The sequence below is a fragment of the Nannospalax galili genome, unplaced genomic scaffold, assembly GCF_000622305.1.
Source record: "Nannospalax galili isolate Female #2095 unplaced genomic scaffold, S.galili_v1.0 scaffold445, whole genome shotgun sequence".
In the NCBI taxonomy this organism is placed as follows: Eukaryota; Metazoa; Chordata; class Mammalia; order Rodentia; family Spalacidae; genus Nannospalax; species Nannospalax galili.
Genome location: NW_008354184.1, coordinates 2,290,895 through 2,302,073, shown reverse-complemented (window position 1 = coordinate 2,302,073; position 11,179 = coordinate 2,290,895). Strand labels below are relative to the sequence as shown.

At 52.8% G+C, this 11,179-nt stretch overlaps 2 protein-coding genes across 2 annotated transcripts in view; one reads left to right on the top strand and one right to left on the bottom strand.

The window, feature by feature from the left end:
• The window catches only part of Cdc42ep1 (CDC42 effector protein 1), an 8,098-nt gene extending 4,029 nt beyond the window's left edge, over nt 1–4,069 (top strand). Inside the window, exons 2-3 of the mRNA XM_008851301.3 lie at nt 497–1,214; nt 2,356–4,069. Of these exons, the coding sequence (XP_008849523.1) occupies nt 752–1,214; nt 2,356–3,092 (1,200 nt within the window). The 5' untranslated portion in view covers nt 497–751 and the 3' untranslated portion in view covers nt 3,093–4,069. The remainder of the gene's footprint in view (nt 1–496; nt 1,215–2,355) is intronic.
• Nucleotides 3,640–8,749, bottom strand: LOC103748642 (galectin-2-like). The gene is made up of 4 exons (XM_008851348.2): nt 8,682–8,749; nt 5,786–5,868; nt 4,553–4,712; nt 3,640–4,404 (listed from the first exon to the last, which is right to left on the bottom strand). The coding sequence occupies exons 1-4, from the start codon at nt 8,685–8,687 to the stop codon at nt 4,261–4,263; spliced, it is 393 nt and encodes a 130-aa protein (XP_008849570.1). The 5' UTR covers nt 8,688–8,749; the 3' UTR covers nt 3,640–4,260.
• Between the last annotated feature and the right edge of the window lie 2,430 nt (nt 8,750–11,179).

The following is an 11,179-nucleotide window of genomic DNA, read 5'->3' as shown; positions in this document are numbered from 1 at the left end:
CCCACGGTCAGATTCCATGCCTCGTTGTTTTATTACATTTATTTGTGTGTGTGTGTGTGTGTGTGTGTGTGTGTGTGTGTGTGTGTCAGAGGAGGACACTGGGTGTCCGGCTCTATCACACTCTTCTTTATTCCCATGAGATAGTCTCGTTGAACCTAGAACTTGTGGTTTTTCAACTAGGCTGGCTGGCCAGCAAGCCCCAACAATCCTCTTGTCTCTGCCCAACCCCACCACTGGGGTTATAGGTAGGAGCCAAACTCAGGTCCTCATGCTTGCTAAGTAAGCATTCCCATCCGTTGAACCAACTCCCAGCCCCTTCTTGAACTTTCTGTACTGTACAGGACTCTGCAGGTCATCCTTTGTGCCTGACTGGGTCAGATCAGGGATCTCTGTCCACATTGTTGGGCATCCTCGTTTGTTCTCTTGGGTGCCTATTGTTTGGATTCACATTTCCTCCTCTGTTGCCATGACACAAAGCTGTCCTCTGCCTTTCTAGGTTTCCACCCCAGCACAGGGACCACCCACTTTTAAGGCCCTTCTTGTGCCCTCTCCGATCATCTGCTTCACCAGGAGCAAGGTCCCGGCAGGACACAAGTGGCAGACCCCTTCAGCCTCAGCACTGGGACCTGCGCCTTAGGAGAACTGAGGTTGTCTTCTGCCCCACCATCTGAGAAGGGGCCCTGAGCCCAGCCCCACCACCCTCCCTGGCCCCAAGTGGGCATGGACCAGCAGTTGTAAGCAGCCAAAGCTGATGCCGGGCCCCCAGGGGGGCACAGGAGCCCCCACCATGAGCCTGGGCAAGCTCTCGCCTGTGGGCTGGGTATCCAGTTCCCATGGAAAGAGGCGGCTGACCACAGACATGATCAGTCCCCCACTTGGAGACTTCCGCCACACCATGCACGTGGGCCGCGGTGGGGATGTCTTCGGAGATACCTCCTTCCTCAGCAACCATGGAGGCAGTTCAGGAAACACCCACCGCTCGCCCCGCAGCTTCTTAGCCAGGAAACTCCAGCAAGTGCGAAGAGTGGGGGTGCCACTGCGCAGGATGGCTTCCCCGCCTGCGCCCTCACCCGCTCCACCTGCCATCTCACCAATCATCAAGAACGCCATCTCCCTGCCCCAGCTTAACCAGGCCGCCTACGACAGCTTGGTGGTGGGCAAGCTCAGCTTCGACAGAAGTCCTACCAGCTCCACAGATGGCCGGTCTGGCTATGGTGAGGACCTGGGTTCACAGCACATTTTTCATGGCTGAGGTTCAAGCCCAGAGGGGTTCTGGGGACTCCACCAGACCTCAAATAACTTTTCCCATAGCTGTGTAGTCTCCTCATGGAAGTCCAGTCCAAACCCAGGCCAAGGATGGGGTGGAGGAGGGTGGGCCAGCTGGCTTAGGTCCCTTAGTCTTCACCCTCACCTGAAGCTAAGGTGTAAATGGAGTTGATGTTCCAGCAGCCCAAGTTGCTGTGTGATTCAGACAAGCCCTTCCCGTCTCTTAGCTCTGTGGCCAGTCCACCCCTTCCTGCCCACTTCCATTAAAGCAGCTCCCCAGTGTTGGAGGGTAATAAGGACTGGCTGAGCCTGGGCTCTGGTTTCCAATCCTAGTCCTTTCTGTCTCCCAAGAAGCACACAGACATCTTCACCTATGTGGGTCCCTTAGTAGCATTGCTGTGATTCAGTGAAGTCAGATAGTAGGTGCTCAGGACAGGAGCTGATATTTGAAACTAAGGCTCCACTAACTTGACAGATTAACCACATATGAATTGTTACCTTGGCTCACCTGGGAACTGTGGGTTTCTGCTTCCCCCTTGTGGCAATGGGGCACCTCTCAGATTTGCCAGCCTCTGCTCCTGGTCCAGGGCTGTTGAGGGGGCCCCAGGGATAACCACTCTACAGTTAACCTATCATGTGCCTCAGGCCTGGGGTCCTGGAGGCAAGGATTGGGCCAGGAAACTCTGGAGGGCGTATACCTGTCTTAAGAGCCTGTGCTTTCTCTAGTCAAGCTCCGGCTGCTAGTTCTCTTCTGTGTCCACAAACCAGCCCACAAGCTAAGGGTTTACCTGCAGCCATCCATCAGTGTCATAGAGGGAACTTGGGGGCCACAGCTAAGTTCACAGCAGTTACTGAACATCAAGATTCACGCTCCAGGCATGGCTTTGGGGATGCCTGTCATGTCCTAAATTGAGCCTCCCTTTCTTCTTCTGCAAAATGGGATGGGGTGATGGCCCTTAAGTCTTAGGGATCACAGGTAGGAGAAATGGGAGCCAGCGAGGGGTGTGGAAGGTCAGGATTGTCCTGGCTTTTTCTTCCCAAGTCCTGGCTAGGGATCTTAGCTCTGACCTCACCCCATTTCTCTGCTAGGCCTGGATTCTGGGTTCTGTACCATCTCCCGCCTGCCACGTCTGGAAAAGCTCAGTGACCGTGACCGTGACCGTGACCGTGACCGTGATCGAGATGGAGATGGAGACCGAGAGCGAAGTTCCTTCCCCTCTGAGCCTGAGCTTCGACGCTCTGACTCTCTCTTGTCCTTCCGTTTTGATCTCGACCTTGGGCCCTCGCTCCTCAGCGAGCTGCTAGGGGTCATAAGCCTTTCAGAAGCGCCTGCAGCCGAGACCCCAGCTCCTGCTTCAAATCCCTTAGTTACTGCAAACCCTCCAGCCCCTGCTACACAATCCCTAGTCCCTGCGTCAAGCCTCCTAGCCCCTGCCACAGCCCCTTTCACCCCTGTGGCAAGCCCCCTTGGCCCTGCAGCAAGCCCTCCACCCCATGGACATTTCCCCAATGGGGGAACTGCTGGGTTAGGCCCCATGGCTGAGGTGAGAGTCAGCCCTGTCAGAGAGGACCCCCAGGTACCTCCTGATATGGCCCTTGGCAGGCACTGGGGAGCAGGCTGGGGTGGCAGCCAGGGCAGTCGCCACTATACTGAGATGGATGCTCGGAGAGAGCTGGTGGGGGTGCTGCCCCAAGTCCAGGGTTCCTGGGAGAGCCTGAATGAAGAGTGGACTGCACCCCCCAGCAGCAGGGCCCATGTGCCCAGCACAGTGCAGGCTAATGCCTTTGAGTTTACTGATGCGGAGGAGGATGAGGTCAAGGTGTGAGGGATTGGAGGTGGGCTTCAGGTCCTGCCAGCCTCAGGACTCAGCCCAGGGGCTGAACCCTCCCCTCACCTAACAGCTGCATCTGCCCACAAGAGATGAGAAACCCAAGTTGCCCTAAATCTTTTCTGGTTTCAGCAGGGTAGGCATGTTAGGGAGTGGACAGGAACACAAGGGGCCCTGCTCAGCTAACTCACCTCTTCCTACTGACTCTGAGCGCAGAAGCCCTTCCTTCAGCCCCACCCCATGCTACCCCCACTGGCCTCACAGTGTGGCCTTTGTGCCCCAGGATGCTGTCCTAGTGGGGTGGGGGAGGGGCACGGAATACACAGGGCCATTGTCTCCCATTGGGATTGCCTGCCCCCCTTGCTCATCAAGTTGCACCCAGAAGACCACCACTTCTTCCCCAATAGTCCTATCCCAGGCTCCTCCCTAACTCCCACTTGTCCCCAAGTCTCAGGTCAGGTGTAACCTCGAGGGAGGGTTCCACCTACCAGTGAACCCCAGACCTGCCTCTGGTGCCTGAATTTAAAAGCTTTTTGGATAAAAGGTGTCCTTCTAGGAAGCATGAAGACTTAGGGGCAGGCCTCAGCCCCCATGGAAATGTCCTTTCCTCTCTTGGGAATTTGGAGAGTAGAGGCCCTCACCCCAGCCAGGGGAGGGGGCCAAACAAGGTAATGAGTAACCAGCCTGGAATGCCTGCCGATAAGAGGCCCAGGTGGGACCCTTATCTGTAGTTCCTGGAACACCCTGGTCCCAGGTGCCTGGAACCAGTGTCTGACCCACAAACCCACGGGGCAGCTTGGCAGGTACTCAGGAGATCGTGGGGAGGACAACAGGCTGGGGCTGGCATGCTTAAGGTTGCTTGGGAGCACCCTCCATCCTCTGCACATGGCAGTGCCAAATCCTTGTGCCTCAGTTTCCCCCCTGTATCATAACGATGCTGGGAGCATTAAAATACTTGGAAAGTGCTAACAGTACTTGTCATGGAATGACTCAAGAAACGTGGATTCTTTTGTTTGCTCCTGACTGGGATGGATGGAGTCAGCAGAGCAGAAAATGCAGGTGAAGGGTTAGGAGACCCAAACCCAAAGGTGCCAGTCCTGGTGGGTCTTACAGGAGGACTCAAATGGGCTTGGGGCTATGGGTCTTGTTCTGAGGTGCTGCGCAGTCAGTCAAGTTTGAAGGAGGAGATGTAGAGACCATTTGCAGAAAGGTAGTTCAGGTGTTGGTGGCCCAGCCTGTTGGGGAAGGTGATCACGTGTCCATCTGGCAGAGTCACCTTGAACTCCTTATCCTGGAAGGCCACAGTGACCTGCACAGGGAGGGAGGAGTCAGGAAGGAGGAAGGAGCCCTGGAAAGGGTCCTGAAGGGTGCCTGGTGGCTTAAGCTCTAGTCAGGGGTACTACCATTTGGGCTCTCCCTGTGACCTCCTCCCTAACTTTTGTCCCCTTTGACCTCACCTTGATATCTGACCCTGGAGAGAAGCTTATGTGTCTGTCCCGATGCTCTTGTCCCCAGTTGCCTGTATCCTTTGAGTTGCAGATAATGGTGGATTCGTTGAAGCGAGGGTTAAAATGGAGGTTCAGGTGGTCCTTCCCCTGGCCCAGGTTAATGATAAAGCTGTAGGAAGGTTGACAGGTGAGATGAGGTTAGGGCAGAGGGTCCTGGACAACCACAAGCTAAAAGAATCACCAAAGATGTTTTAATTGAGATCTGAGCCTCGAAATGAGGTGGAAGTGGAGTCAGACATGACACTATAGTGGTGCGTTCCATTTGGAGCAGGGACCAAGCCTGTTGACAGTAACTGATGGTGACAATTTCAGAAATTAAGTGTGTTCTTCCAGGGTGAAAGAATTCAAGACCTGTTCAGATTGACCATAAGCAGCCAAACCTAGGTGATGAGCTCCCTGTCAGCTGAGGTATGTCAGCAGGGGATGAATGACTTGGCAGGATCACTACAGAAGCCGGGGCTAGACTCTCAGAGTCCCTGAAAATAGCTCATTCTGGGTTGTGGGATTCCATCACTGGGGCATGTCAGACCAGGTATCCCTGCATGTCTACAAACTTGAGGGACACAGAAAAAGAGGAGGTTTTGCCTTAGCTCCTACACCACACATCTTCCTACAGACTTCCTATCCCTAGGTGGCTAGAAATTAGTCCCAAGAAATGCTGGAATGTTCCTCTACATGTGATAGCTTGGTGCTGAGCTGCAGGGGAGGTAAACCAATGCCAGGAGTCTCAGGGACGCAAATGAGACCACTGCTGCCCCCTAGTGGCTGTCTCTGGGTGAATTCACAGGCCCTTTCAGATGGGTTAGGAGAGGGTGTGTGTGTGTGTGTGTGTGTGTGTGTGTTTAATCCCTGAGGAGGGAGGCAGGCTGGACTTTCAGTAAAGGCACCAGACCTTCAGGACCAGGCAGAGCTCCTGCTTTCTCCACTTGCCCCTTCGGTGGCTGTTAGGGGAAGGAGCAGAGCACGTGCAGTGGATTCTGATTCTGACATTCTGAAGGTTGCTGACCTGAGGCTTATGTGCAAAAGCAGATCCTAACCAGAGGGCTGTGGGAGCCCAACAGTGGGAAGGAGCAAGGAAGAAGGAAAGGCTTCTTGGCTTGAAGTCACCGTGTCCTGGTTGATCTGACAGGGCTGCCTGCCTGTCCCAGCTTCCTCCTCCCTCCCTGCCCCCACTTAGCTCACCCATTAACACCCTCTCGGATCTTCCCCTTGATCTTCAAGGTCATTCCCATCTTCATGTCCAGGTTTGTGATCTCAAATATCCCCTGTGCAACAGAAGAATGCTCCATTAGAGAGCCAGTAGGAAACACACTGCCGGAAGTTGGAGCTCTAAAATGCGGACACATCAGCCTCAGTCGCAGGTGCCTTAGAGAAGTTCCTGGACATTTTGCTGGGGCATGGGGTAGATGGGTGAGTGTCTGTTGGGAGCATCCTGTGCACTGTGGGATGGCCAGCAGCTCCTCTGACCTCTCCTCACTAGAACCCAGCATCTCTCTCAGGCTGCCATGACAACAGTGTCTCCAGACTCGGCCAGTGTCCCCTGCAAGCACACACTGCTCTCAGGGCAGAGAGGTCGGGAGGCAGAAAGGCCAGCAGCTCCCTGTAGTAGCTGATTTAGCAGTAGAGACCAAACTGACTTTTTTCAGGTTCTGAGTTGCAGAGCTACCCCTGAGAGGGAGATGCCCAGCAAGGACACCCACTGCCCCTCCCAAATGACCCAAGAAGCACATGCACATGGCAGGTACTCAGATGTGTGCTGTTTATTTGCAATTGCTGTCCACCAGCCTGACTAGAAGGTGTCATCTGTCCCTCCCAAGATTCCTGGGGCAGGGTGGAGTGGATGCTGGGACAGGATGGGACAAAGCACCCCTAAGCTTATACTTCCTGGGTGCTTGACTGGAACAGAAAAAGCAGAGCCCCCGAGGTTGCAAGTGGGAGCTTGCTGCAGAGCTGGGCTACAGGGGAGGTAAACCAATGCCAGGAGTCTCAGAGATGCAGATCCCAGGGTAGAATACATTTTCATAAATAGGATGCTGAGATCCCTTGCCCTCACTGGGCCAAGTCTAAAGCCAGAGAGGTAGGAGGCAGAGCTCAGTGGGAGATGGAACAGTTCCCAGGTGGTGAGATGGGAGTTGGGGTTAGGATATGGCCGAACCCAAGCTCTTCTTTCACTACCTCAGTGACTTGGGGCTAGCCTCACTCCTTTGGGCCTGTGTCTCCCATAGGTGCTATGAGGTTTGGTTAGATGATATCTGGAGGAGAAAGAGGAAAGGAAGGGAGGGGTGGGGTGACCAGGAGAGGGAACATCAGGGTTGTCTGGGCCATGAAGGGTCTCCTTGAGAGGGGGAGGCAAGGACAGCACAGGAGTTCTTCAGTCAGGGATACCCAGTCACATTCATGCCTTGCATGTCACCTGCGCTGTCTTGGGTAATGTGGTTGGCCATTTCCTCTCCTGCACTTCATCCCATCTGGCATCTGCTAATATAGCTTCTTTGGGAGTAGAGCCTTGGGACATGCCATCAACTTAAATGGTAGGGTACTGGTCTAGGGTGGGCCCTAAATCCACTGTGACCTGTGTCCCTTAAGAGAAGGGAACTGGGGCACAGAAACACAGACCCACTTGGGGCTAGAGCACTTGCTGGTCTTTCAGAGGACCCAGGTTTGATTCCCAGTACCTACATCATGTGACTCACAACCACCAGTAATTCCAGCTCGAAGGGATCCTGCAGGCACCTGCACATACCCACATACAGCAGACACATACATGTACACATAATGAAAAACTAAAGATTTTTTTAAAAAGAAAGAAACTGACCCACAGAGGAAAGGCCGTGCACAGAGACAGCAGGACTTGAAGTTACGAGGCTGCCAGTCCAGGGAACTACAGATGCCCTCACAGGAAGCTGGAGGAGACAAGGAAAGATCCTCCCCAGAGCCTGCAGGGAGTGCTTGGCCCTCCCCACCCTGGATTCCAGACTTGGCCAGGACCATGGAGAAGACATGTCTGTGGTGGTGAGCCCCTCATTTTAAAGTGGTTTGTCCCAGCAGTCCTAGGAAATGAAAGCACTGTCTATACCCCAGAGGATCCATATGGTCTCATTCTACACATCAGAGTAGACCAAAGCTCAGAAAAGGGCAGTGACTTGTCCACAGCCCTACCGCAAGCCACAGGAGATCAAGATCTGGAAGCACTGAGATCTCAAAGACGGTCACCACCCTGCAATCTGCAGACAGTGACCTCAGGAAATTTCATCTTGAGCCTCAGTTTTTCTTTTTCTTTCCTTTTTTTTGCGGGGGGGGGTGTTCACATATCCTTGAACTCGCTATATGGCTAAGGCTAACCTTGAACTTCTGATCTTACTGTCTCCACCCCGACCCCAAGTGCTGGGGTAACAGGTATGTACCACCTCACCTGGTTTATTCAGTGCTAAGGATCAAACCTAGGGCTTCATATCTGGTCTGTACCAACTGAGCTACTTCCAACCTGCCCCTTTTTTGAAAATTTTACTTTGGCTGGGCATGGTGCTGTACAACTTTGATCTCAGCAGTCAGGATGCAGAGGCAGGTAGATCTCTTGTAAGTTTGAGGCCAGAATGGTCTGCCTAATGACTTCCAGGCCAAGCAGGGCTAAATAGATAGTAAGACCCTGACTCAAAATAAAATAAAATATTTAAAAGAAAGAAAAAAAATTATTTTGCTTTGTGGTTCTGGGATCAAAGCCAGGGCCTCGTTCCTGCCAATCACAGACTCCAGCACTGACCTGGTCGCAGCCCGAGCCTTGGTTTCTTCATCTCTCTGAGACTCAGTGGAAGTTAGCAATCAAATTATTTATTAGCATTGCTGTTCTTACAGAGAAACAGGTTAGATGGGGAGAGACCGGCTCTGGCTCTGAGCTTGGTGGCAGGACTTCAGACAGCTTCAATGCTAAGGGACCAAGAGACCATCTACCTAGCTTTCTTATGATGCACATGGGGAAGCTGAGTCTCAGAGAGGGGCAGCAATACTGTACCCAAAGCTCCCCACCCACACCCAGCAATGTCAAAGTGGAGGGAGATGGGCCAGGGGCTAACATCCTCACCGACATGGTGACAGCTCCTGGTGACAGCTCACCCAGTGGCTCCCAGAGGCCTGTGCTCAGGGTCTCATCTTGTGGTCAGGTTTATATACCAAAATATTACATATTAACTCTCCCAAGGCAATAAATGAGGACTTTGGCCTTTATTTCTCAATATTTCCCACCTGCATTTGCAGGCTCTCTGAACAAACAGGAAGATGGTTCTACTAAGCCAGCCTGGAGTATCCTCCGTCCCTGCCTGCAATCCTCCTCAGTCTCTATACTCAGAGCTCCACAGATTCTAGGGGAGGAGCCCCAGTGCCACCCCACACAAACCACAAACACCAGAAACTTGGCAGGTCAGCCACCCTCCCTGCTGAGCCTAGTTTCCACAGCCACAAAAAGACAGGCTGACTCTGTAGAAAATGTCCAAGCTTCTAATTTTCTGTGATGTCATGAGTCATTTGGAGACAATTTCTCCTCCTCTCCATTATTTTTCTGATGATACTTATAAGGTCTTTTTTCTTCTTCCTCTCTCCTCCCCCCCTCCTCCTCTTCCTCTCCCCCTCCTCCTCCTCCTCTTCCTCCCCCTCCTCTTCCTCCTCCCCCTCCTCCTCCTCCTCCAGCCCGACCCGTGCATCAGGGGGAGCCGGGGAAGGGGTGTGTGGAAGCGGAGGTTGGGGGCGTCCCGCCGAGGCCAAGTCCCCCCGCCCCGAGATTCCAGCCGACCCCTCGGGACTGGGATTCGCTAGCTGAGCTATTCCCGAGCTTCCTTCCCAGGTGCGGGAGGAGATCCCGCGGCTTCCTGTTGCTGCGGCTGCGGTCGGCTGGTGCTCCCTGCACGCCCCACCCGGGGTGGCCTCTGGGGCTGTGTTGGCGAACCACAGCACCAGCAACAGATCTTCCCCGCGCAGAAAACTTGCACTGCGGCTGCGAAGGGGCGCGGGAGTGGGGGTGGGGGCTAATGCAAAGCAGAGGCGGTGGCAGAGGCAACCCCAGTTCCCCTCCTCCTCCTCTTCCTCCTCCCCCTCCTCCTCCTTCCTCCTCCTCTTCCTCCTCCTCCTCTTCCTCCTCCTTGCCATCCTCCTCCTTGTCCTCCTCCTCCTTTGTCCTCTACTTTTCTTGTGTAACAGAGTCTGACAGTTTAGCACAAGTTGGCCTTGAACTCAGGATCCTCCTGATTCTGCCCCGAGTTCTGGGATTACAGGTGTGCACCACCTCATTCAGCTTCACACATGTAGGTTTCAAAAGCACATCTGAAGACCTGAATTTGACCCCCAGGACCTACATGGTAGAAGGAGAGAACTGACTCCTATACGTTGTCCTCTGACCTTCACATGCACAATGTCACACACACACACACACACACACACACACACACACACCAAATTTTGTAGGTGTAATAAAAACATTGTTTGTTTGTTTGGAAATGAGATCTTACTGTGTAGCCTGTGGGTGGCCTGGAACTCACTATGTAGACCAGGCTGGTCCCAAGTCCAGAGGTCTGCCTGCCTCTGCCTCCCTAGTGTGCTACCACACTCAGTCTTATAAAAACTTAAAAAAGAAAAGAAAACATCTGCCAGTTGTAGTAGAACACACCTTTAATCCCAGCACTCAGGAGGCAGAGGCAGGCGGATCTCTATGAGTTCAAGGCCAGCCAGCTTGCTCTACATAGTGAGTTCCAGCCCAGCTGGGGCTACAGGGAGACCGTCTCAAAAAGACAAAAAAAAAAAAAAAAAAAAAAAAAAAAAGAAGGAAGGAAGGGGGGGAAAGAAAAAAAAAAAAAAAAAAAAAAAAAAAAAAAAAAAAAAAAAAAAAAAAAAAAAAAAAAGGAAGGAAGGAAGGAGGGGAAAGAAAGAAGAAAGAAAAAGAGAAAGAAAGAGAAAAAGAAAGATCTAGAAGAATCTACAATTGTCAAAAGCATATTTTTTACAAAGGCCTTGGGGCATGGCGGAGTGGTAGAGCACTCTCTTAGCAAGCCCGGGTCCCTGGATCCATCCTCAGCCACGGCTAGAGGAAGGCAAAGAAGGAGGACTCAAAAGTGCACCCATCTGTGAGGGCTGGGTGGCTGCCTCGGTGGTTACATGTGTTCTCAGAATGTACACTATGTGCTCTGTCCTGGGAACCACACACAAAAAGAGTCTGTTCTCTCAGGACTGAAGGACCAAATGTGCAGACCAGAACCCAAGGGCTCAGGAGTGCTGGGGATTTCAATGTCCCTTTATTTCGATGGCTTCTGTAATGGGGATGCTCATTATACACTATTAGAGACATTCCATAAGAACGGTCCTTGGAGCGGGAGAGATGGCTTAACAGTGAAGAGCACTGGCTGCTCTTGCAGAAGACCTGGGTTTGGTTCCCAGCACCCACATGGCAGTTGACAATCAATCACTCCTAGCCCCGGTTCCAAGGGATCTGAAATGAAGCCCTCTTCTGGCCTCTGTGGGCATTGCTGACATGGGTGCACCTCCATACATGCAGGCAAAACACAGGTACACATAAAATAAAAATTAATTTTTAAA

Excerpts from the sequence above, each read along its gene's own strand:
- LOC103748642 (XM_008851348.2), bottom strand. Across the intron at positions 4,713-5,785 it reads ATCCGAGAGGGTGTTAATGG|CTTTATCATTAACCTGGGCC; the intron begins GTGAGCTAAGTG and ends ACCTTCCTACAG. Across the intron at positions 4,405-4,552 it reads CTCCAGGGTCAGATATCAAG|GTCACTGTGGCCTTCCAGGA; the intron begins GTGAGGTCAAAG and ends CTCCCTGTGCAG.